At 45.0% G+C, this 26,226-nt stretch overlaps 1 protein-coding gene across 1 annotated transcript; it reads left to right on the top strand.

Moving 5' to 3' along the window:
- Positions 1–8,469: 8,469 nt before the first annotated feature.
- Positions 8,470–9,965, top strand: LOC119349836. The gene is made up of 4 exons (XM_037617930.1): positions 8,470–8,636; positions 8,968–9,146; positions 9,282–9,456; positions 9,554–9,965. The coding sequence occupies exons 1-4, from the start codon at positions 8,510–8,512 to the stop codon at positions 9,637–9,639; spliced, it is 567 nt and encodes a 188-aa protein (XP_037473827.1). The 5' UTR covers positions 8,470–8,509; the 3' UTR covers positions 9,640–9,965.
- The last annotated feature ends 16,261 nt before the right edge of the window (positions 9,966–26,226 follow it).

The following is a 26,226-nucleotide window of genomic DNA, read 5'->3' as shown; positions in this document are numbered from 1 at the left end:
TGAAAATAGATGTAACAATAGCGTGTGGATAGAAAACGCGTTGCTGCTAAAATCCGTAGTACTAGCGTGGTTTTTAGAAGGGCGCTACTACTATACCTAGCACATCGGAAACGGTGTGGCAATTATAGTACTAGCGCGTTTTGTTCCTGCCGCGCTACTGCTAATAGGATAACAGTAGCGCCCTTTGAGCCAACGCGCTACTGCTAAGTAGCAGTAGCGCCTCATTTTAACACGCGCTACTGCTAAAGTTCTGTGTATAATGTTTTCCCTAGTAGTGTATGTTAATGAAATGTTGTTGTCACTCCATTTGTTTCTGAATTTGCCTATCTGTTCTCATGTGACTCAGTGAGCATGCATTGAAGTTTTTCTGTAGGTCTATTTAGCATGACCCGGTGCTATGTGTTTTTAGCTACTTTAGCATTCAAATGAACATAACCATGAACTCGGATCCAGGGCATGTACTCTACCCAGAGCATGTACAGCCCGCCATATCTAGAAATACCTGGATGCCAGATACAACTATGCCCTTAATTAGTAAATTTCCTTCAACAACCCATGCTTATGATCTGAGAACACTCTATTTGTGTACTGATGTTCATTGGATTCCCGGATTTTAATTTTGACTGTGTGTAATGTGATGTTGGCATTAACTTGAAGTGGCACTCCTATATTTGCTTATAATATAAATACTTGTTTATACGTACAATGGAAATATTTTGTTCATGCATACCTGAGCTCCTAGCTAGCACTCGACAACTTATTCTCTGGTTTCCTATTAATTAAATGGTATATGCAATGAAGATACCTGGTTTCCTGCCGCTTTGATTTGTTCGAGTATTATCTGCACATTAGTTCTTTCGTTGAATAGTGTGTATTTTCTGCTCTTCTAGGTTTGACAACTAGTTCCTTGCTCTGCTCTGCTCCTGCTAGGTGCTCGCTGAGGAGGCCAAGGCGCGGTAAGACAAGGCTGTCTACAAGGTGCTTGATCTGGTACGATCTTTTAACCTCGGAAGGTTAACCTCTCACCGACGACAGCCGTCACCGGTGAGCTGCTGGTTGCCTCGGCCTCCCGCGGCATCTCCGACCGCCCCTACTCTTCTGACAAGCACATGCTGCAGCACCTAGAGATGTATGCACCTTCGTCCTTCCCCTTCCCCTACTGATGCTGCTCAGATTCCCCGGTCTTACTCATCTTGTCTCTTGTGTAGGGTGCACGAATGCCACTTCTTCCACCAGCGACCCTCTCCTCTACGCCCAGCCTGTGGAACACTTCGACGCCATCTTTGGAGCCGCCAATGTCTTCCTGCAGGTAGCACCCCCTTGTCCCTCTCCATCCTCCGTTCCCCTGCAGTTCCATTTTTTCTTGAAGTCATCCTACATACCTGCATAATTAGGCACATATGCTAAAGTGAAACTAGTGCTATATTGCATCAGATGGTTATTTGTCGATTTGGTACTAGTTTATTGTTGGCCTGGCCTGTGCTTCATACCTTGCTTTGGTTTTCAGTAGCAAGTAGTGCCTTAGTACCTTTTCTATCATCTGGTGTCCATGGATCAAAATTTTGGCTGTTCTGTATTTATTGTAGTATCGAGAATGGCTCAGACCTGAAGTTCTTAGGATGTACATATTGCTATGCTCCATTCTTTTGTGCATTTTAATTCAGTGTTGGTGTTGATTTGATGCCCATGTTTAGAAACAAATTACAGTAGGCTAAATAGGTTAATCTTCTTGGTTTGTTCGCGTGCAGATGGCTGATGACCTTATCTTCTTCCACTAGTGGTAGCGGGAGGTGATGCTGGAGCAGTACATCGATCAGCAGATGGCAGGGAGAAGCTGGAACAGCCCTAATGCAGTAACATCACCATGTGGCAAATCCAGTAGATTGACAAAATAATGCATCAGCCCAAATAAATCAAACCAATTCAATTAAGAAAATAGGTATTGGGCTGGGCCCATGTCGGCTAGATTGGTGGATTGGGCTGTGAAATTTACGATGATTGGGACAGACCCATGTAGGCTACATTGGTGGACTGGGCTATGAAATTTATGATGATTCCATTTGGTCACTAACAATGCCACGTCAGATCCTACGTGGCTCAGGCAAATGGGTAGTGACCTTTCTGAAATTTTTATCGTTAGTCTAGCTATGAAAAAAATTCCAAAAAAGTCAAGTTTGTTCGTTCTTGGCGGCCAACTGTTGACCTTCTGAATTTGGTCGAAAAATGGTCAATAAACGATAAATATGACGAATCCACGACCAAAATGGGTAGTCATAATTGACTGTATTTCTTGTAGTGGTTGCGGAGTTGGAGAGGGGATTTGCCAGCAATGAGCCAGGTAGCACCGATATAGGTGATCGGGAGGGACTCCCCACTGCCAACGATGACCTAGGATGCAGAGAGGTTAGGACGAGGTTACTGGGAGAGGAGCTCATGTGAGCGGCGGCGCCTGAGGCTAGGTACCACTCCGGCCTAGTGCCAGAGGCCGATGGGCTGGCAGTGGCGCAGTGAAGGGCAGCCTGGAGCGAGGCTATGTCCCAGGCCGGAGATGGCAGGGACGACGAACCATCGCCGGGGTGACCGTAGCCGGTAGTTGGACCGTAGCCTGGGCCCATCCCGTAGGCCGGCTTGCTTGCCCCCCCTCTCCCCCCCACGCCGCGTAGCCGTACGGCGGGAGAGCGGGCAGGGTGGGTGCCGCGATCATGGCTTGCTGAGGCGGTGTGCCAGGACACGGGCACAGAACGCCAGAGCCAGGGGCGCGCCAGGGCATCGGCCAGGCCTGGACGAGGCCCGTACAGGAGTTGGCCCCGGGGGCCGGCGTAGGGACGGACGGTGGTCGTGGTGTTGGGGAGGGTGACTGAAGAGCAGCACCGTTTCCACGACTGCGGTGACGCCCGCGCCCGTGCCCACGGGTGTTGTTGGTGGAGGGCACAAGAGGCGGAGGCGTGACCCCGCGGCCAACGATCAGCGCGTGGGAGGACTGCAGGTGTGCCGACTGCTCCGCACGTTGTTCCTCAACAAGAAGGAAGGAGCGGACTTGGAGGAAGGAAGGTAGTGGCGCCTGCGAGGTGATGTGGGGGATCACGGTGTGGAACTGACGGTTGAGGCCTTGCAGAAGGTGGAAGACCTGCCGCGTCTCCGTCACCGGCTGACCTAGGTCCCCTAGCTGGTCGGTGAAGGACTTGAGCTCGTTCAGTACTTCATCACGGTGAGATCGTCCTGGACGAGAGCGTGGTACTCGGCGTCGACATAGATGGTACGAGCAAGCATGTTGTCGCAGAAGATGCCATCGACGACGGTCCACTCGGCGAGGGCGATGTCGTCGGGTTGCATCACGGCGTCGAGATGCTCTGGCAAAATGGTGGTGTAGAGCCAGTGCACCCTGACGTGATCAGCCATGCGCCACTCTGGGTCATCCAGACGAGAGAGCGCCACGGGATCGACGTGGTCATGGACACCGAACATGCCGACGACGGTGTCGAACTGGTGGCGCCCCTGCGAGTAGTTGCCGGTGAGGAGGTCAAGCGTGATGGGATGTGACGATGGATGTCGACGGTCTGGAGGATCGACGACAGGGGTCGGCGTGGCCGCGGGCAGGCGGGGCGGGGAGAGCCGGTGCCGGAGCGGGTGCAGAGGTGGTGGGGGTGCCAGGAGCTGTAGCAGGAGCAGCAACGGCAGCCGAAGGAGGCGCATCAGCCAGAGGGACGGAATGGAGAACCTCGTCGTCGCCGGCGTGCGCCATGACGGCGGAAGCGGGATCGGAGACCTGCACGAATTGGTTGTGCAGGTCGGGAACGTCTGGTACCATGTTGGGAGAGGAGATTAGGAGAATGACACCACACTTTGATTATGCACAGGGAGGAGGTATATGTACAGCTTGGAGCGGCCTCTGCCTATTGGTGATCATGGGGTGACAACTACCTCAACGTGTGCCACTACTTGGCTGCACGATCTCTGACAGGGACGCGTACACGGAGACTATACAGGGCGCATACGCTATGGCAGGACTACATCATACAGTAGGCTAATAGGGAGGGGGAGGGCCTTATCCTGGGCGGGGCGTCGCCGGTGAGGTGGTCGAGGACGACCATGCCCTGTAGCGGCACGGTCAATGGTACAGGGACGAGGAGGTGACCGGAGGAGTGTGGGGACTGGGCTGGCTCGGTGTGGGCCGATGCCAGGGGGGCAGGGGGGCTCTCTCACATTTTCCTTTTTTAAAACAGTTTTTCTTCTTCTTTAAAAAAATAGTTTTATAAAGTATAAAACTTGCTTCTAAAATATTATTTTAATTTAGGCTACTGCCATTGTAAGTTTAGCATTTTTTATAAATTAAAAAGGCATTAAAATATTTGTTTTAACCATTGTTTTAATTAGTTTGGGGCATTAAGCACTTTTCAAAAATGTTGGTTAGCCACCAACATTATCAAATGATTATTTACAACTACTTGAACATTTTAGTATTGATGTTTGAGAAGTTTTGAATTTTGAGTTTAAATTTGGATTTAAATTTTAATTGTGTTTGAATGCAAATGAGGATTTGCAACAGTAAGAGTGATAACATGGCACCATCAACACGGGATTTCTGTAGCATGATTCTCGAGGTGTTACACGTGGCCTGTTGATTTATTCGTCACATACGGTGTGTATTCATCATGGTTTTAAGAAACCCGCTATAGCACGCTATAGTATTTGAAAGAGGTCCTGCGCTAACAGTTTTTTGTCCAAACACATGAGAAAACAGTTTAAATAGCATGCTATAGCATCGCTATAGCTATAGCATTTCGAAGGGGTTTGCCGCTAAGAGACTTAGCGCCCTATTTAAAACTTGAGAGAAGTGCATATTTCAACCCTCAACTCTTCCCCTAGTCTAGTATACACCCCTCAACTTCAAAACCGTCTAATCTACAACCCCCAACTCTCAAAACCGTCTAAGATTCAACCCTGAGACCGGTTTTGAACCCATTGACCACTCAGCCAGCATGCCACATCAGCGACATTGTTCATAAATTCATTTTCTACCAAAAAATCAGGAAATTTCATTTTCTGGAAAATTCTCACGCGAACAGTACTGCTCCCGTGGCGAAAAAACGAAATGTTCCCGAATTCACTGCATACGCAGTGAATATTTATTTTTGAAAAATTCCGTTTTCGCCGCGTGCACAGTAATTTCGGGATTTCGCTTTTCGCCGCGTGAACAGTACAGTCGAAATTTTTCGTTCCACTAGTACAGTCAAAATTTGTGCTGATACTTTTTATATTTTTTTCGAACTTTTCTGAGTTACTGTCCACAGGGCGAAAAATGATTTTTTTTTCTAGGAAAAACTGGAGTTTTTTTTTTTGATTTTACTGTTCATGCAGGAATTTTCCCTTGAAAATTGAATTTCTCAGTTTTTTTGGGAAAAAAGTTTCAGAAAATAAATTTATGAACAGTGTCGCTGACGTGGCACGCTGACTGGGCAGTCAACGGGTTCAAAACCGGTCAACAGGGTCAAAACCGGTCTCAGGGTTGAATCTTAGATGGGTTTGAGAGTTAGGGGTTATAGATTAGACGGTTTTGAAGTTGAGGGGTGTATGTTAGACTAGGGCGAGAGTTAGGGGTTGAAATGTGCACTTCTCTCTTTAAAACTTTGGTATTCATCACATGATAACAATATATGCATGGGGTGTACGTCCTTGCTATTTCAGTTTTTGTGTTATTACAAATAAGAAATATGTACTTTTTTGTGTTATTACAGATAAGAAATATATACCCGTGTTGCTCGGACAGAGGAGGCTGAAAATTTTCAAAGCTAGCGACATACATATGTTTTGTCGAAGTCGGCTTGAAGGATCTCGATTCATTAGAAAACCAGAGCTCGCAGGTTAAGATATGGAAAATCGGACTAAAACTGTCACAGCAGAACACATATATACCTAATCTCTACCTAATAATAAAGCACGACGAGTTTCTGTCGTCCGTCATTTTTATTTGCAAAAAAGTCCCTGCAGTTTGTTGAAATCAACCCGCAATCCATCTTTTAAGTCATACCGAACCGTTTTTTTAGTTTTCTCAGAAAGCCCCCCTGAGATTTTAGGTAATCAACCCGCCGTCCATATTTAAGTCAAACGAATCGTTTTTTTGTGTTTTAACAGAAAACTCCCTGACCTTTCGATTAATCAATCCGCTGTTTATCTAAAACAAAATTGTCCATATCTTTTAAATCGTAACTCCGATTTTAACATATTATATATGAAATTTGATTAGAAAAATGTGTAGAATCCAAATATGTCGTTACTTTTAGCTGTTAAATATTTCTAAACTACTAATTTGATGCAAACTTAATCTATACTGCACAGTCTGTTTTTTTTTCCGCACTGGCAGCGATCCAAATTGCAAATAAACACACATTAAAACCAGATTGAGAGGGAAAAAACATTGATAACCACGCATGCACAACTCTGAAAAACCTCGCGGGAAAAAACAACATTTTTCTCATCTTATTCTCAGCGATTGTGTGCGTGCGAGCGCACGTGTGTGTGTGTGTTTATGTTTGTGTGTGTGTATGTGTGTGAGAGAGACGCCTTAGGACTGATCATATTCAAATGCGTTTTCGTTGTGTGAGCATTGAGACCACCGTCGGAAACACAAATGTGATGCCATTTTAAAATAAAGGACGTCTAGATATCAAGGTCTCGAGTCGTGGTTATTGGGTTAAGAGCGTGTGTTTTTTTCAGTCCCGTTGCAACGCACGGGCTCTTTTGCTAGTAATAATAAAGCAAATTGGGTTTATTTCGTCCGTCATGACATTTTTAGAAAAGTCCCTCTATTTCAGTGAATTCAACCCGCAGTCCGGATTTAAGTCACACCCGAATCGTTATTTTACATTTTCTGAAACCCCCCTGATGTTTTACGTAATTCATCCGCGGACCATATTTAAGTCAAACAATGTTTTTTTAAATCATCCATATCTGTTAAACCGCAACTCTGATTTAAACATGTTATATATGAAATTTGATTAGAAAAATATGTAGAATATGAATATGAGATTATTTTTACCTGTTAAGTATTTTTAAATATTACTTTGAAATATATTTAAGTCAAACAAATGATTTTCTAAATTATCCGTATCTTTTAAACCGTAACTTCGATTTTAACATATTATATATGAAATTTTATTAGAAAAATGTGTGGAATCTAAATATGATGTTAATTTAAATGTTGAATATTTTTAAAATATTGTTTTGGGAGCAAACTTATAATTTATAGAGTAAGATCCGTTTTCCTTTCGTATCATCGGTGATCCGGATTGCAAATAAACACCCCAATATAATAATATAGGGAAAAGTAAATATCGATAACTACACATGCATACCTCTGGAAACTGTCGTAGGGGAAAACAATAGATTTCTCATCGCGAGAGTGAGAGAGAGAGAGAGAGAGAGGGAGGGAGAGGGAGGAGAGAGGGGGAGAGAGGCCTTAACCATATTCAAACACGTTTTTGTTTTGTTTTGTGTGAACACCGAGGTCATCGCCGACGAGGGTAAAAAGGAGGATAAGTGGCAACACAAATATGATGCCTCGCAAAAATAAAGGAGATGGACCTATTGTGGTCTTGAGTGATGGTTCTTGGGTTAAGAGCGTGTGTTATGTTTTCTCTCCCGTTGCAACGCACGGGCTCTTTTGCTTGTACGATAACACCGATCGATCTGGTCAGCCACACAAAAATAGATAATTTGTATCTTTTTTTATCTTCTCTGTTTAGTGCTATGGGACTGTAATAGATAATTTATTCACTTTCTTCTAAAAATTCTACATGTTTATTTTCGAGATTTTAGCGTATGCCTCACAGCCGGATGACACCGTTCGGATGTTGAACTGTTGGACGTATTTGTCGAACCGGCCAATCTTGTTGGGCCATGATAAATTTGTTTTCTCTCCTGGTGCAACGCACGGACATGTTTGCTAGTGATAACTAATGCAATGTAGCACAATATTTGACCATCGGTACACATACTACTAGGTTTCTATGACTTCGATATTTAGCTGCCTTGAACTTTCAGCAGATAGATCATACCTTGTGGCACGCCTGCTTTCAAGTACTCATCACAAGCTCCATCCCCGATCCCAAGCGGAATTGTTGAGTGCTTTAATTAAGACCCGCTGTTTCTTTTGCTTCTAAAAGCGCGCGTGGCAAAAGGAAGCAAAGGGATTTAAGGCGTGCCATGTTGTCATGAATAGATCTAGAAGGTGATCGAGTAGACTAGGGTATAAACGAGGCAACTTTCCAATCCTTATATAGGAACATAATGAGTATAGATTGCGACGATTGTATTTGTACTCCAGAAAAGTGTCTAAAGTTTCAACTTTCATACAGTACCGCACTATCCGCCCTTGGTGACGCAACCGATGCATGCGTGGAGTGGCCACTGCTGCCCACCTCCACTCGGCCGGGCCACTGGTATAGTATATATACGCCCCTCCGCTATCCCTCTCTCTTGTGCACAACTCTTAAGGTTAAACACAGGAGCTATGGGGGATCCCATAACCTACAAAGACCGAAAGACGGATTTGACTGCAGTACCTCGTGGGGAAGTAACACCTTCAGAGCCATGTCAAGAGGATGAAGCACAAGAGAATCGGCGTAAGAATATCGAAGGTAAGCAGACAGGTTCTTGTAGTCGGCTTAGTGTTGACCTCTAGTTCCTTATCAAACCTTTTTGTTGACCGATGTAATCTACATCAAACATGCATCTCTCTGGATCTCTAAAAAATTCTTTGGGATTCACTACTCCGTCCGTCCAGAAATATTTGACATTGAAATGCATCAAAATAAATGTATCTAGAACTAAAATATGTGTAGATACATCAGTATGATAAGTACAAATTGCATTTTTTTGTGAATTGTTTGGATTGCTTACTACATGTGTCACGTGGTAATTGCATTTTTTTTAATATAGTTAGTCTGATACAATCGTATGTACACGCAGATTATGTCAAACAGCTGAGCCCAAAACTTCTGGATGATTTCAAAAGAACATTCCCGCAGAAACGTCTCGATGATTTTGAAAAAACATGCCTGCAGCGTAACAATTCAAGTGATCCAATTTGCTTGGAAGAATGTAAAATCACATTGGTCGCTACCCTTGTTCTGAAGGGCGTTCCCCAGGTGAGCTGGCCCCCGTCCTCACTTAGTGACAAGTGATATGTATAATGGTCGAACCTATATATTCCACTGAAAACATTTTCCTTGACTATAAGAACGATGCAACAGTTAACTAATAATGCTCTGTTTTGTTTGCAGCATGTGAAAGAACAATATGAGTTGAGGCTTACGTCAGGAGAAGTGCGTATCATCAAGAAGCTGGAAAATGTACCCCTCACTCACCTATCCGGGGATCAGAGCATGACCGAGGACCGTACTCATACTTCACCGGAAACATCAGTCCATACCGCAAATAATACAAAGGAAGCGACACGTAAGGATACCCTTCTTCCGCTATCTCCTACTCTTTTCAACTTAATTATTGCAGATGAGTTTACTTCTATTTATTGAAAGCTGCTGATATCTTTCAGCATCTTCCCACACGAGGGACTCACCAACGGTTTCCCCGACTGCTGTCAGCACCACGGTCGGCCTGTCTCATCTCTCGTTGTCATAGGGCCATGGAGATGTGGTGGATCCCTGTCCTTGCCGGTGGGAGGGCTCCTGCTTCATTTTTAAGTGTGTTTTTAGTCTGTTTAGGGTTTGTGTCCTGCTCAAATCGACGAGACAGTGGTGGCTTTCTGAAGTTGGAATAAGGTTCTCCCCGCATAGCCCCCGTTCTTACGGTGCAACTAGTGCCATGGGAGGGCGGGTCGATATTTATCTCCTGCGGATCTCGCAGGTTTCAGTCGGTGCTCATCTTTCATGGATCCACTTGTATCCACTCTTCATTTGTGTGTTTTCAGATTGAATCTTTTTTTATCTATGCTTCTCTTTATCGGCGACAGTTGTTGTTCTTATGCGCTAGTCCTATTGGGCCTTACCAATTATGCCAATGATCCAACAAAAAACAATATGTAGTAAAATTTTAATATTTTTACGATTACGCTTATAAATTATCATGAATTATATTAGTGTTTATTCATAAACCTATTATCATTGACTTATTGTATGTCGCAAGTTGATTGTATCATATCACATAATATCGACTAGTTTTCTTAAGCAGTATATGTCGCTATTACTCGTCTCAGTTCCGAATCAAGTAAACATCGAATATGCATCCGTATTCGAGTAATATCAGATCCACATCCATATCCGGTAACATCCGTAATAGAATTCTTTTTCATTTTGAAAATATGAAAATGGATGTGGTAAGAGCACTATCCGATTCACATGCGGTAATTTTCCACCCTTAATATTAACTAATAGTCGTTGACCGTGGAGTACTTCTCAATCCATTAGCGAGGACTATATCATTTAGCAAGCTTAAAACTTAAGTAACATGTATATGAGATTTGTTTAGCTTCCTGAACACCAGGCAGGAAGAGCAGCCCTATACCAAGTGTAGCCAAGTTCTAGTGTCATTTTCTACTTAGTTGGACATATCACTTCCAAAAATCATAAAAAAAATCAAGCAAGAAAATGGATGCGCTAACACACAACAACTTTCACCTTACTTTCTCAAAAAAAACCTATGAATATCAAGAAAGAAAACAGATGTGCTAACGCGCAACAAGTTTCGCGCTAGTTGCTCAATCCATTGCATGCTTCTCTTCTGTGTTGCACAAGTGAAGATTTCCTATCTGATCTGATGGAAGGAAGTGAGGTGGAAAGTGTTGCCGTGTCAAAACGAGATCGTGTGGGAGTTTGCTCTTCTTCGACACTATCGAAAATCATGCATTTCGATGGATGCATGGACATTCAAAATGAAGGACGCTTTCAGAGGTGAAAGGCCATGGGGAGATATATTTTTATGATCCATGGGTCTCTGATTGGTAAATCGTGTCCAAGCTCCCTACAAGATTTGGTTTAACTGTCATAGATCACTACTAGGGAAAAGCCTATACACAGAATCTTACCAGCAGCGCTCCTCAAAATACCACGCTACTGCTATTTAGCAGCAGCGCGTGTTATCGAAACGCGCTGCTGACGGGAAAATAGCAGTAGCACGTCCACCACAAACCGCGCTACTGCTATAATTGCCATGACCTCGCCCCCCCCCGCTAGTTATAGCAGTAGCGCACTATACTGAACAGCGCTACTGCTATAGAAGTTAGCAGCAGCGCGCTTCTAGGAAAACCGTTACTGCTAAGATCATCCCACAAGTTTAGTCCCACCTCGCTCCGTGAACAGGGTGTTTACCACCTTAAATATGTTATTTCTGAAACTACCACAACCAGTTGGTCTTCACTGAACTCTATGTGTAAAATTTGTGGCCGCAATATGAGTCCTCTCCGGTTCCTACCGGAGAGGACTCATATTGACAATTCAGATTGTACACAAAAAGATCATTGATGGCCAATGTATTTTTGCATTGACATATTTTTTGTATAGTTACACTTAGCAGTAGCGGTTTATATGCAAAGCGCTACTGCTATTCAGATTAGTTGTAGCGCGTTTTAGCAAACGCGCTACAACTATCCCTACCTTATCCCCACGCGCACGACCGGCCCTCACTCACACTCTCACTCTCGCCCCCGTGCCGATAACCGTCGTCGTGCGTCGCCGCCGCCGCCGCCTTCGTCCGTCCGCCACCGAGGTACTCCCCTCCTTCCGTCCCTCCTCCCTCCTCCTCGCACATCCTCCCTTCGCCTGCGGCCGCCCCTCCCTCCTCCGCTGCCGCCCTCCTCCCTCCGCCTGCGGCCGCCCCTCCTCCCTCCTCCGCCGGCAGCCCTCCTCCCACCGCCCTCGACCTCGCCGCCCCTAGCTACCTCTCCGTCGCCCCCCACCCCCTGCCACTAGTTAGTACTAGATTTAGTAGTTGTAGATGTTAATTTAGGGTTCATAGCTAGTACTAGATGTTGCTTAGTTAGTACTAGATTTTTAGTAGTAGTAGATGTTAATTACTAGTAGTGATGGTACTAGTTAACTAGGGCAGTATGATTAATAGTAGTTGTAGTTGAACTACTTTAGTTGTAGTTGAACTACTTTAGTTGTAGTTGAACTAGTTTAGTAAGTAAATTAATAAACTAGTTGAACTAGCTGAATTAATAGAACTAATGTATTTTTAGTAAGATAATTAATATAACTAGTTGAACTACTTTATTTTTAGAAAGAACTAGTTTTTTTCTATTTATAGTAAGTTTATATTTAGTAAGAACTAGTTGAATTAATAAAACTAGTTGAACATGTCATATTTGTTGTTATTTTTTAGTTTAAGCAATTATTCGGGATGTATTAGTGATAATTTATATGGTTTCAAGTGACCACCGTCGTCCCCGTCACCGACCCCCTCCGACATCCCCGCCGTCGTCCTAGTCACCGACCCACTCCGACATCGAGGTGAGACCAGCCAAATATCCTTGTATATCTTGTGTTGTTGCTCAAATAGGATATGTGGTTGCCCAAGTGGCCGCTCATGTTCAGTTTACATCTCCGAGTGGCCTATGTTTTGCCGGAGTGTTGATTAGTTTCCGTTCCGGCAAATTTCAGGCGCTCTATATGTCCTTTTTTAGCAAAGGTCATGCCGGATTTTTTCATGAATTCTGGCATGACTTGTGCTAGAATATGTACAAGTTTAATCTTTGAATTATGAATGTAGGAAATGTCGTACTCGGACGATGATAGTCTCCCGGGGGAGTGTAGCTGGTGCCACGACGATCGAGGTATGTGCGATAGGTTCGTTCAGCTGGACGAAGATCGGCGCTTCAGCATTAAGCTCGAGGAGACCTTCGATTGTGAAATGGTACGCAACAACGACAAGTGTTTTTTCGTAATTAAGCACGACTTCAACTATTTCAACGTCTAATTTTCATATTTTACAATTCGACTAGCTTATCCCATGCCATGCAAGACGCTATGTCTTGGAGAGGTTGGGTTTTGAAGACCATGAAAATTTTGAAACAAAGAAAATACACCTAAGGACCCATCATGATATGGATTTTGAAGTAAATCTGTGCAATGCTCAGAGCGTAACCCATTTTGGTTGCCAAAATTGGGAAGCACTTTGCAAAATGTATGGTTTTTATGAGGGTATGATTGTCACCATGGATCTTGGTCATCCTGACATCGAGCAAGACAATATGGACATTTGGGTCCTTGTTGATACACTTCCGATTGTACCTCTATGTGAGTTTCTCAAACATAGTTATTAACTAATTTATATTGTTTATTTCAAAATAGTTGATAGCTTATTTCCATTGACAGCTTATTTTGATTCTTCAAAGACTGTGCGGAAGATGGTAGATAAAACCCACTACACCGATGGCACCGAATTAACGTATAAGGAGAAAAATCATCTGATATCATTTTGTACTCTTCTTGAGAATTACAATAACTATTATCGAACTCCTCCAAATTATGGTGAATACGTGCCACTAGTGCATGTGTTGAACCACGGTAACATTTACCCTGGTAAGATTTTTCACTATTACGACATCCGTGCATCTTTTGCATGCATACTTCTAAAACTAGTACATCATTGCTAACTACGAAGTTATTATTATGTTTTTCAACAGAAACTCTCGATGGATTGTGTGCCTCATCTGATGTCTCTGCATGGTTGCCTCTCAGTTCTGAACATACTACCAGGTAAATCTACGGAGCTCACCTGTGCATATCGGATTTCTAAAACCCGTGAACACACGTTCATCAAAGAATGGAAGAAATGTATGGACATTCGCAAGGAGGTTCTTGGAAGTAACATTCAGCGAAAGACAAGAATTGGAGATAGGCTAATCTCCATTCTCCATAATGGAGAGTCAGGGGCTATCTTGTTTTTTGCTATTTTACCTTAGAAAACGTAGTAGGTCTTAATCGAATGTAATAGGTCCTATGAGGTACAATATATTTATTATGTGGTAATGTGTTAGAGTTGATAATGATGAGTACTTGTGATTATGACTAGTGACCAATTTGCTATGGGATGTCATTGATGAAAACGATGATCTTGAGGAGGTGTTACATGACAATGATGTATTATGATGATAAGTTGTTAATGATATAATGATGATGATGATATTATTATAGCATTGGGTGAAAGAACCGTGGATTAGTTTCAAGTGGATGGACATCCACTTGAAACTAGTCCACGGTTCTTTCACCCCATGATGTAATAACTCATTATGATGTAAAAACAATCTCTAAATTCCTGTTGTATGTAAACTTGTGTAAAGGTGTTTGAATACAACATGAAATAAAAAAGAAATAAAATACTAAATAATAGTAGTAGCGCGGGAAAGGAGAAGCGTTACTACTAATTACCAGTAGCGCTGTTCTGACGAAGCGCTACTACTAAGTCAATTTAGAACTAGCGTGGATCTAGGCGCGCTATTGCTAAGCATTAGCTGTAGCGCCTTATCAGTAGCGCTCTTGCCCGCACTACTGATAGGCCTAAAACCCGCGCTGCTGCTAGGCTTTTCCCTAGTAGTGGATGATCAATGCAAATAATTTGTCTTTTGGTAGTTTCATGTTCTTCTCTCTTAAGTCATAAGAACCACTGTATAGTTAAGTGGGGTTGAGGTGATCCATAGTCAGAAACTAACGTGAAGCTCAAGCTAAAATTCTATATCTTCTGGTGAAGATTTTGAGAAAAAAATCTCTTCCAACTTGGCTGAGTCAGCTTTGCTTGCAACCCAAATAAATTTGGCGCGTGAGTTTGAAATACTACCATTAGGAAACGTGCCTGTTGATTGATGGCTCAGTGTCATTCGGTTATATCATATCGGGTTGCTACTCCGGCTATAAATAGCCACCTCCTCCACCATAAGTTTGTGGCTGCTCCGAGTTATTTCATGGCTTTTGTTGTTTGAAAGCAAACCACCTCCGGAGCATTTGAGATTTTGATTTCCTGCAAGGAAAAAAACCAAAACATCCAGAGCCCAAAGTCATTCAACATCACCGAAGACATTCTGTTATGAGTTCGAAGACTTATTACAATTGAAGCTTGGGATTTCCAGACGATTAGGTGTCATGTTTTGATCATCCAAGAGCTATTCTGGTTTGCCGATGAACAAGTTTGTGAAGGGTTTGAGAAGTCTACCTTGATGACTTACCTGAGTGATTGGCCGGGGTCTAAGTGATCTTAGACATGGTCTTCTGAGTTGAATGTCAGCCTCTCCAATCAAATGTAAAGTTGTAACAACAATTAGAACTGGTAAAACAAATCTCAAGTCTTCCTCGAGCAACTGGTTCTATCCTTTCACTACTTTATTTTAGTTTTCTTCTGTGAAGACTTTGCTTAGTAGAAAACATGGCTTTCATTCGGGCCTAGCCAGCCAATTATTCCCGGTTCAGTCAAGAACAGGGACCCATGAGGGAATTTGTCCCGGTTCGTGAGCCGGGGGGGGGGGCCGGGGCCTCGTGGGCATTGTTCCCGGTTCGTATGGACCCATTTGTCCCGGTTCCTGGCACGAATCGGGTCCAATGGTCCTTGCTCCTGGCCCACAACCATTGGTCCTGGTTGGTGGCTTGAACCGGGACCGAATGTTGGGCTTTAGTCCCGGTTTCTACCACGAACTGGGACAAATGAGTTGCCTATATATACTGCATCGCCACAGAAGAGCACTCCACAGTGCTCTGTTTTTTCTGGCCGACGAGGGGAGGGCATTTGGGTGCTCTAGATCACCTCCTATGCACATGAGGTGTTCGATGAAATGTTCGAGCCATGCTAGTTACTCGTTCTCCTCTCGAAACTCGACATCCGAGCTCCATTTTTCTCGAGATTTGTCTAGGTTTAGCGGTCCGTCACGTCTTGTCCCCGTCTTCACCGCCGTCGATCGCCCGCGCCGATCTCGTCGTCGGCACCACATGGTGAGCCTCTTGTTCTTATCTTCTTTCTGAAAGAAAAAATTCTTACTTCAGATAGATACTTGTCTAATTTTCTTACTTTTATTATTTCTTGTTATTATATAGTGGGATGGTTTTGGTATCCGCCCCCGTCGGCCCTCGTCCTGTCTATGATTCGGATGTGGTATATATTTTCTTTTGATAACTATTTGGTTCATTTATTGTTTACAACAATTATGCCAACCAGCGTGACATAGATTTTATTTATCTAGGAGGTGGTTGAACCGGAAATTCCAACCGACCCTATTGTCGACAGGTTAAATTTAGTTGAATAGGACAACAATTACTTGAAGGAAAAAATAAGAAAAATTGAGGAGGAGAAGATGATATTGGAGTTGCATATTGCGGATGTCATCGATGATCACAAGATCAAGATGGATGCAATGCGATTGAAGATTAGAAATATTAGAAAATATGCCATTCATACCGAGGCTTGGTATCATTATGTAGTTGGATCAGTTGATAACTTCATCCACCCCGACAACAACATAGCCATCTGGAATCAGAGAGCAATGGTAAGTTCCATCAGGTATAGGAGGTAAGGAAAAGCCGACCGCCCCCTTCATGGATAGGTTCATGCATTTCTCATGTAGATCACAATGTACCCTCTGTGTGATATCATCCACAGGGTAGAGAGGAGCCGTGACATCATCTATGGGCCAAACAAGCTCCGTGGAAGTGCCATGTTGCTTTTCCGCTAAGATGGTGGACTGCTAGTATCAAATGCAGGATCTTCATGCCGCTGAGATGGGCTAGTAGCATGTTGGCTGGTAAATGCCTCTATTTGCTTCTACTTCAATGCTACTATTTGTTCTATCTTTTGCAGCCGGTCTGCATCCTGTTTCTTTTTTCTCCCATGGCTTGTATAAGTGTCACTGCAGTCGGGAAACCCAACCTTCCACGGAACGGAGCCTGATGTGCCTCGTGTTTGTCCACTGTGTTCAAGATTCCCGAGGGCGCGTGTCAGCTTGTGGTTCTCTCTGTCTGGAATGAACTTCCTGTCCTCCATGTTCTTCATTGTATCTTGAAGGGCTTTGACATGTGTTGCAAGTTGATCTTTTGTATAATACACTTCCCTATTTCTGGGTCCAACTGTCCGCAATGCTTGTAGAACCAAGTCTTTGCCCGTTCATTCCACTCCAATGGCTCTGGAACTATCCTTATTAATTAGGTTTTCCCATCTTTCTCCCACTTAGGCGTAACAACCCTGTAGCCACGTGACCCCGTAACATGGTGATATTTCTTCTTTGTAGCATTGTCCTCATTTATTTTTGACCTTTTCTTAGCTTCATCCAATGTCTTGTACTTCACAAATGCGGGCCAGTGATCTTTTATCTTCTCATATGCTCCGATGAATGTTGGATCGAGTTTTGTCTTTCAGGACATAGTCTTGCTGTAATATTTTCTTCCAGTTGCAGAATTGTGCGGCCATCTTCTTAAGAGCCCAAGCCTTGACTTTTCTCTCTATAACTTTGTTATTTCAATCCACCTCTGCCAGTAGGGTGAAATTTGTCTTGAGCGTATTCCAAAGCGTTTCTTTGCATCTATCCTCGTCATAACTAACTCCATCTGCCTTTAGCTTATTCCATTCTTGAATGCTGATCGGGATGCTGTCCCTGACAATAACTCCACACTGATTTACCGATCGGTTTACGGTCAGCTTTGGAGCAGTCGGTTTGCCATCTGCAGCGACTTCTTCGATTGTGAAGATTTCATTCTCGTCCAACCTTTTTTCAGGGCTTGTCTCTTTATAGAAAATTGTCTTGATCCGGAGGGCTAAAAGAAGAAAGAAGCGTTAATATATGTACATACAAATCAACTAATGCATCTAGTCAGCAGAGCCTTAATTAATACACCTCACCAGACTTTCTAATAACTAAGTTCCAACACCGGAGCCGTCATCTTCTCCCTCCATTCCCTCACTGGAGTCGTCATCTTCTCCCTCTATTCCCTCACCACCGAATTCGTTTAGAAACTATGAGGTGATAACATCATCTCCTTCGTTGATTATTTCCTCCAACATGTCTTCCTATTCTTCGTTTGTGCCATGTTCCATAATTTCTGCAAATATTACAACATGTAATAAACATAGGAGCAATAGGTTCATGGGAATCATTAAGGAAATATACAACCATGAGATAAGTTGTCTTTCGGACTTAATGAAATATGGGAATGCACAACAATAACATTATGATGGCAACTTGAGAGCAAGATTGAGTCATGCTACATGAACTTCACATGGCAACCAAGGTCATGGCATCAAACTACACATTACATAGACCAAATCACAAGAAGTAACCATATACATATGAGCAACCGATTAGTGGCAAAATCATGCAAAGTTGACTGGTTTTATAACAGGTAGTTTCAGACTTGGCAGTTTTCAACAAGTGTAAAACAACAACAAAAGTATCATAGCATGTTTGCAAGCTTCTTATAGTGCCTAAACATGTTTACCATGGCATGGGAAAAATACCAGCAGCAAGTAGACATGAAAATGCACCAAACACATGTATAGAGTTTATTCATATGATCACTACTAGGGAAAAGCCTATACACAGAATCTTATCAGCAGCGCACTGTAAAATAAGGCGCTGCTGCTAATTAGCAGTAGCGTGCTCGGGAGTAACTCGCTACTGAAACCAATATAGCAGTCGCGCGCCCGCTCAAAGAAGTGCTACTGCTATAATTCCTACGAGCCCGCCACGAGGCTAGTTATAGCAGCAACGCGTTATAACAACGGGCGCTACTGCTACGTAGCATAGTAGCAGCGCATTGCTGCAATAAGCGCTACTGCTAAATTTACTACAGAAGTTTTGCCCCATTTCCTCTATCAGATCCACACTCACACAGTCACACACTAGCTCACTGGATCCCCTCTCAATCCCCCGCGCCAGTCCACCCCCGTCGCCCCTCCTCCGTCTGCGCCGCCGTCACCTCCTCCTCCTTGCTGGACTCGGTACCGTCCTCCTCCTCCGTCCTCCCTCTCCACTCGCCGCTGGCCGGCCCCTCCTCGCTCCGCCTTCCTCCTCCGTCCTCCCTCCACTGGCCACGCCGGCCGGCCCCTCCTCGCTCCGCCTTCCTCCTCCATCCTACTCTCTTCTCCCTCCTCGAGTCACCCCTCCTTCTCCCTCCTGCCCGTTACATTTTGATTTAGTAGCTTGGCTAGTTCATATGCAACATTTTGATTTAGTTGATATGATTTAGTTTATTTAATTAGTAGGCTAGTTGATTTAGTTGACCTAGAACATTTTGATTTAGTTTATTTAATAGGCTAGTTCATTTAGTTGATTTAGTTGACTTAGAACATTTTGATTTAGTTGATTTAATAGGCTAGTTCATTTAGTTGATTTAGTTGACTTAGAACATTTTGATTTAGTTGATTTAGTAGGGTAGTTCATTTAATTAGTTCATTTAGAACATTTTGATTTAGTTGATTTAGTAGGCTAGTTGATTTAGTTGATTTAGAACATTTTGATTTAGTTGATTTAGTAGGCTAGTTGATTTAGTTGACTTAGAACATTTTGATTTAGTTGATCGTTAATCCTTTGCTCATATTGCTTTAGGAAAAATGGCACCACCACCACCACCACTATGTCGACTGTGCAAGTCAAGATGCGCCAGCAGCCTTGCAACTGGCAAGCTGTTCGGCATCTACTTCCAGCCGAGTTTTTGTCATGCGGCGGTAAGAAATTAAATGAAATGTAATAACTATTTTGTTTTTAGTGTTGGCATTACTGCATAGTGTCATTTTGCTTATTTTACACAGATTGTCCCATGCAATGTGAGGTTGAAATTCAACAAGCTGACAGGAGACACTGTGACATTTGAGTCTCCTAGGGGGCCGTACACTATGGAGGTCGAGAAAGGACGCAATATGTCACAGATTGGAGGAGATGGATGGGCCCGTTTCGTCACTCGCATGCGTCTTACTGGTGGTGAGTTGATCAGCTTCTCCTTCCGAGCAGAAAGACCCAAGCTAGCTGACATTAATCTGAACATGGTGGAAGATGATGAAGATGACGAAGATGATGAAGATACTGAGGACCCACTCGATGAAGATGATGAGGACCCACTTCATGAAGCCATCGTAGCTCAAAGAACAAGGCTGAGTGAGGAGGAGGTGTCCAACCTGTGGGACATAATTCCGCCACGTGCTGACTTTGTCGGGGTGCCATTCGTGACTCGCTTGACAAATACCATGGTTGATCGACATGATATGGTATGTTATACTTACAAATGCAATTTATCCGATGAATTACTTAGTGTATAGTCCAATGATATGGTATGTTGTGTGGAATCTAGTCGATGATATGTTTTAGTGTAGAGTTCGATCACATGCTTATTAGTGTAGAATCTAACGAAACTATTAATAGTGTAGATAATCCATATGTACTTATTTGCGAGGCTATTTATTAATTGATATGTTTTTCTTATTCAGAAATTGGCAAAGAGCATATCTGTGAGTTATGGTATCGAGCCTGACAAAGAAGGCTCGGCTGGACTACGCCTTACTGCAAGGGGCTCCGTCATAACCTGTACTTACCGCGTGGACACGGACGGTCGCACACACTTAAACTCGGTTGGGTGGAAGAAATTCCTCGATGGCAAGAATCTTCGTGTTGGACAGGCCATCCTAATTACTATCAGGAACACCAACCGCCCAGGCTTAAGGATGATGATTGTCTTCGATATCATCTAGAACTACATATGCGTGTGTGGCTATATCATCTAGAACTACATATGCGTGTCTGGCTATATCATCTAGAACTACATATGTGTGTGTGGCTATATCATCTAGAACTACATATGTGTGTGTGGCTATATCATCTAGAACTACATATGATGATCGTCCTCAATATTACCTAGAACTACATATGATGATGGCCGTTGATATGACCTTGTACTACTTAGGGATGCATGTTGACTATGCATGAAATTGTTATCTAGTACTCCTCTCGTTCCAAATTACTCGTCGTGGTTTGAACTAAAACCACGACGAGTAATTTGGAACGAAGGGAGTACTATCTAGTAATGGTTTATGAATTTGATATCTACTAGCAGTACCTAGTATCTAGTATCTGAAAGGGAAACTGAAAGGGAAAGGGGTAATGGGAAAATGATGAAAGTTATAGCAGTAGCGAGGGATGGCGAAATCGCTACAGCTAGGTAATAGTAGCGCGTTCTAAAAAAGCGCTGCTGATATCGTAAACAGTAGTAGCGCTGGTAAGGGCCGCGCTACTACTATGAGTTAGATGTAGCGCCTTATTAGTAGCTCGTCCACCCGCGCTGCTGCTAGCCTCAAAACCCGCGCTACTACTAGGGTTTTCCCTAGTAGCGATGCTTGCATTAAATCACACAAGAATAACAAAATGGCACGTTTTATCAGTTTTAGCACTTAACATCAGGATGCACTTTTGCAATATAGATTAACACATCAAGATTAACTCTATTATGCATGCAAATGATACCACTATCGTGGGAGCCATGCTCACCGGCTCCTGTAGGGCAGCGACAAGGATGACGGTGGACATAGGGACTCCTCCGGCGATCGTTGGGCACTTCTCTGGCAATTGTTGGGGACTCCTCACATGTGATCTTCGAGGACTCCTCCGGTGATCGTTGGGGACTCATCATCGCTGATCGTTGGGGACTCCTACGGCGATCGTTGGGGACTCCTCACTGGCAATCGTCGGGGCCTCTGTCGAGGTACAAAGTCTGATAGTAAGAATAGGGGGTACGTATGAGGAGGTGAGGCCCTAGCTACGGTGAGGTTGTACACACAAGTTTACGAGGTCAGTCCCCTCTTGGAGGAGGTAAACTCCCTACGTCTCGGTGCCCTGAGGAGGTTGACTGGAATATGAGTGTGTGTTACAAGGGGAGCGAACCCTTGTCCCAGAGGAAGGGGCTGGCTTATATAGAGTGCGCCAGGACCCCAGCCATCCTCCGTTGCAGGGGTTCAATGTACATTAAGATAGGGCGCTACTGATGATACCAACTATGAAGTGTATTTAATGATCTTTAAGACTATGGAGTGGACACCTGACCGTTGCCATCCTCTGACTGACTCTAGGTCTTCTATACTCCGAGTGATTTCCTGTATGGTCGAATGACTCCCTCCAGGTCGAGTGAAACGAGGTGTATCCGAGTGAGGTGACTAGTCGAGTGGATTGCACTCGATGGCTTCAGTCGATACTTCCTGCTATGCTTTGAATGTCTTCGCTTCTAGGGTAGTGACCTTGGGTGGGGCGTATAGGTCAGGCCTATGACCCTGCCATAGGTCTATGTCATCGTCATTATCCCTCGAATGGATTGAGGTTTGAGTGGAAAGAAGGTTGAAGTTGGTCTTGCCCTGACTCTTGTGCTTCACAAGTATTCATCCTGGATTTGAGGTCCGTGCTGAAACTTTGGCTTCATTTCAGTCGCCTTGATCGATTCACAGGTTGATGAGTGAACTTATGCTGGCACTCTTCGAGTGTTGTCATGACGGGGAATCATTGGCGCGATTGGTTACTTCGGATCCCGGATCTCACGGGATTCGAAAATTTGGGGAAGCGCGCGAGGCGGAGCGCATCGTAGTAAACTGGACAGATAGACAGGGGCGCCTCGATTTCTGCGCCACCTTTTTTGCCACGTATCCGGTGTGTTACTGTTGCGGAATTTGACAGGATCGCTTGGGCCCACGCGTCAGCCACTCCGAAGTAGGCCCTTAAAAGGCGTCGAGGACGAGGCGTCCGCAATGTGCGCTCTCATTCCCCTTCTTCCTCCTCTACCTCTCCTTCGCATCTATTCTCTCCCTTGAAGCCGCCGCTCCGTCAGTGCACAGCCCGTCCCGATGGTGAAGGACAAGACGGCGGCACTAGAGAGCACAAAGAAGGCGACGACGATGGCGAATGGCAAGAAGATGAAATCGGGGGTCGTCGTCGAGGTGTGCGTTGCTACCGGGTTGGATTTAGGGAGACTGGATCCGATCTACACTCTTTCCAGAAGATTTGGAAGATCTAGCTGCCACTGGTTTGATCACCGCCGGGGCTGCGAGGCTGTCGGAGGGTGAGACAAAACCTCAGCCGCGGTCGGGTGAGTGCGTCCTTCTTGCTACCCATGTCGACCGTGGCTTCTCCCTTCCTCCGCATCCTTTCTTCCGTGGTTTTCTGAACTTTTTCGATGCTGAACTTCATCACTTCTCTCCCAATACCATCACGAATCTCGCTGCGATCGTGTCTATGTGTGAGAACTTCTTGGGTTGTTGACCGCACTGGGTCTCTTCAAGCACATTTTTACAATCCGCTCCCAGACTGTGAAGAAGAAGAATCTGAGTGACGAGAGGACGCACATGATCCAGATGTGTGGGGTGAGGGAGTCCTAGATTAGGGGGTATCCGGACAGCCAGACTATATACTTTGGCCGGACTATTGGACTATGAAGATAAAAGATTGAAGACTTTGTCCCCTGTCCGGATGGGACTCTGCTTTGCGTGGAAGGCAAGCTTGGCGATTCGGATGTTAGATCTCCTTCTCTGTAACAGACTCTGTGTAACCCTAGCCCCTCCGGTGTCTATATAAATTGGAGGGTTTAGTCCGTAGGACAACAACATTCATAATCATAGCCTAGCTTCTAGGGTTTAGCCTCTATGATCTCGTGGTAGATCAACTCTTGTAATACTCATATCATCAAGATCAATCAAGCATGAAGTAGGGTATTACCTCCATCGAGAGGGCCCAAACCTGGGTAAACATTGTGTCCCCAGCCTCCTGTTACCATTAGCCTTAGACATACAGTTCGGGACCCCCTACCCAAGATCCGCGGGTTTTGACACCGACATTGGTGCTTTCATTGAGAGTTCCACTGTGTCGTCGCTGCAAGGCTTGATGGCTCCTTCAATCATCAACAACAATACGGTCCAGGGTGAGACTTTTCTCCCCGGATAGATCTTCGTATTCGGCGGCTTCGCACTGCGGGCCAATTCGCTTGGCCATCTGGAGCAGATCGATAGCAACGCCCTGGCCATCAGGTCAGGTTCGGATATTTAAACTACACAGCTGACATCCGCGGAGACTTGATCTTCGACGGGTTCGAGCCTGTGTTAGGAGCGCCGAACGATCACGACGAGCATGACTTAGATCTGTCATCAGACAATATTCGGGATATCGCACCTACGGCAGCTTCAGACTTCAATCTGGAGCAGATCGCTCCATCCGAGGACGGTTGGATGGACCCCTCCATGGAGGCCGCACACTCATCGGCATTGGAGCTGAACACAGACTCCACCTCTAAGGAAATATGTATCACCAGAGCCCCGTACTTGTCTCCGGTCTTAGGTTCCGGACCGCGTGCATCCGTGCCCATCGAATCTGATTGGGCACCGATCATGGAGTTCACCACCGTGGATATCTTTCAGCACTCACCCTTCGGTGACGTGCTAAATTCATTAAGGTCTCTCCCTTTGTCAGGAGACTCTTGGCCGAACTATGTCCGACTCGAGTGGGAAGCGGACCAGGAAGAAATTCGTTACCCACCCACCACCCATTTAATCACCACTGTCGATGACTTAACCGACGGGCTCGACTTCGACTCTGAAGACATCGACGGTATGGACGACGATGCAGGAGAAGAATAGGAACCACCACCCACAGGGCGCTGGACAGCCGCCTCTTCATATGATATATATATGGTGGACACCCCCAAAGAAAACAATGGCGATGAGGCAACAAAGGATAACCCCTTAGGGAAGCAATCAAAGCATGGGCGTCATCGGTGCCGCTCTAAGCCCCGCCACAGCAATACCAGCACAGGAGACAACAGCAATCCGGATGGTGCCGAAGACGAATACAATCCCGACCAGCCTTACTTCGGGCAGGCCAAGCATGGGGACGGGTGAGCTAGCCCAGATGAACAGGCGACATACGGAAACTTGGAGGACGACAATTATATGCCTCTCTCCGAAGACGAGGTGAGCCTCGGCGATGATGAATTTGTCAAGCCTGAGGATCCCCGTCGAGCAGAAGCGCTTCAAGCGCCGGCTTATAGCCACCTCAAGAAGCCAAAGGAGAAGCAGCAGCAGCTCCAAGTTGATCAAGATCTGCTAACAGATAGACGGACTGAGGTCCTGGCAGCCGAGGAATACGGAATCGAGCGCCCAACCAAAAGTTACCCAAAGTGCAGGTTGCTACCTCAACTCGAGGAGGAGGCACTAAAGTCCGAACACCAGCGTGCACCCCACCGCCAACACACTACGGCCAGGGGCTACACGCAAGACCTGCGAAACGTACCAGTTAACAAAGCAATACAGTCAAAATCGATCTACGGATCGCGGGGGCGTGCCACCAGGCATAAAGATAATCATCACGCCAGATACACCAAAAACAAGTCCGGCCGGGCCGAATACAACTGACCAGATTCATCCGAACTATGTCGTGATACAGCCCGACACAGAGGCTCCGAACACCCCCTATGCTTCACTGATGAAGTAATGGATCACGAATTCCCAGAAGGGTTTAAACTCGTAAACATCGAATCATAAAATGGCACAACAGACCCCGCGGTATGGATTGAAGATTTTCTTCTCCACATTCACATGGCCCGCAGCGATAACCTACATGCCATCAAGTATCTCCCCCTTAAGCTCAAAGGACTGGCTCGACATTGGCTGAACAGCCTGCCGGCAAACTCCATTTGCAGTTGGGAGAACCTGGAGTACGCGTTCCTTGACAACTTCCAGGGCACTTACGTGCGACCACCGGACACTGATGACTTAAGTCACATAATCCAACAGCCCGGAGAGTCAGCCAGGAAATTCTGGACTCGGTTCCAAACTAAAAAGAACCAAATCATCGACTGTCCGGATGCCAAAGCCCTAGCGGCCTTTAAGCATAATATCCACGATGAATGGCTCGCCCGACCCCTCGGCCAAGTGAAGCCGAAGTCCATGGCAGCCCTCAAGACACTCATGACCCGCTTTTGTGCGGGCGAAGATAGCTGGTTGGCTCGTAACAACAACACAGCAAGCAATCCTCGCACATCAGAGGCCAGAGACAGCATCGGCAAACCTCGATGCAACAAACATAAGCGTCGCAAAAATAATGATGACGCCCAAGATACGGCAGTCAATGCCGGATTCCGTGGCTCTCAGTCTGGTCAGCGAAAAAAGCCACTTCAAAAGAACAATTCGGGCCCATCCGGCCTAGACCGCATACTTAACCGCCCATGTCAAATTCATGGTACCCCAGGAACGGCAGCCAATCATACCAATAGAGAATGC

This window comes from Triticum dicoccoides, chromosome 1B, assembly GCF_002162155.2.
Source record: "Triticum dicoccoides isolate Atlit2015 ecotype Zavitan chromosome 1B, WEW_v2.0, whole genome shotgun sequence".
NCBI classification, from domain to species: Eukaryota; Viridiplantae; Streptophyta; class Magnoliopsida; order Poales; family Poaceae; genus Triticum; species Triticum dicoccoides.
The sequence above is the reverse complement of the archived record's forward strand: the minus strand, read 5'-3'. Positions and strand labels throughout refer to the sequence as shown.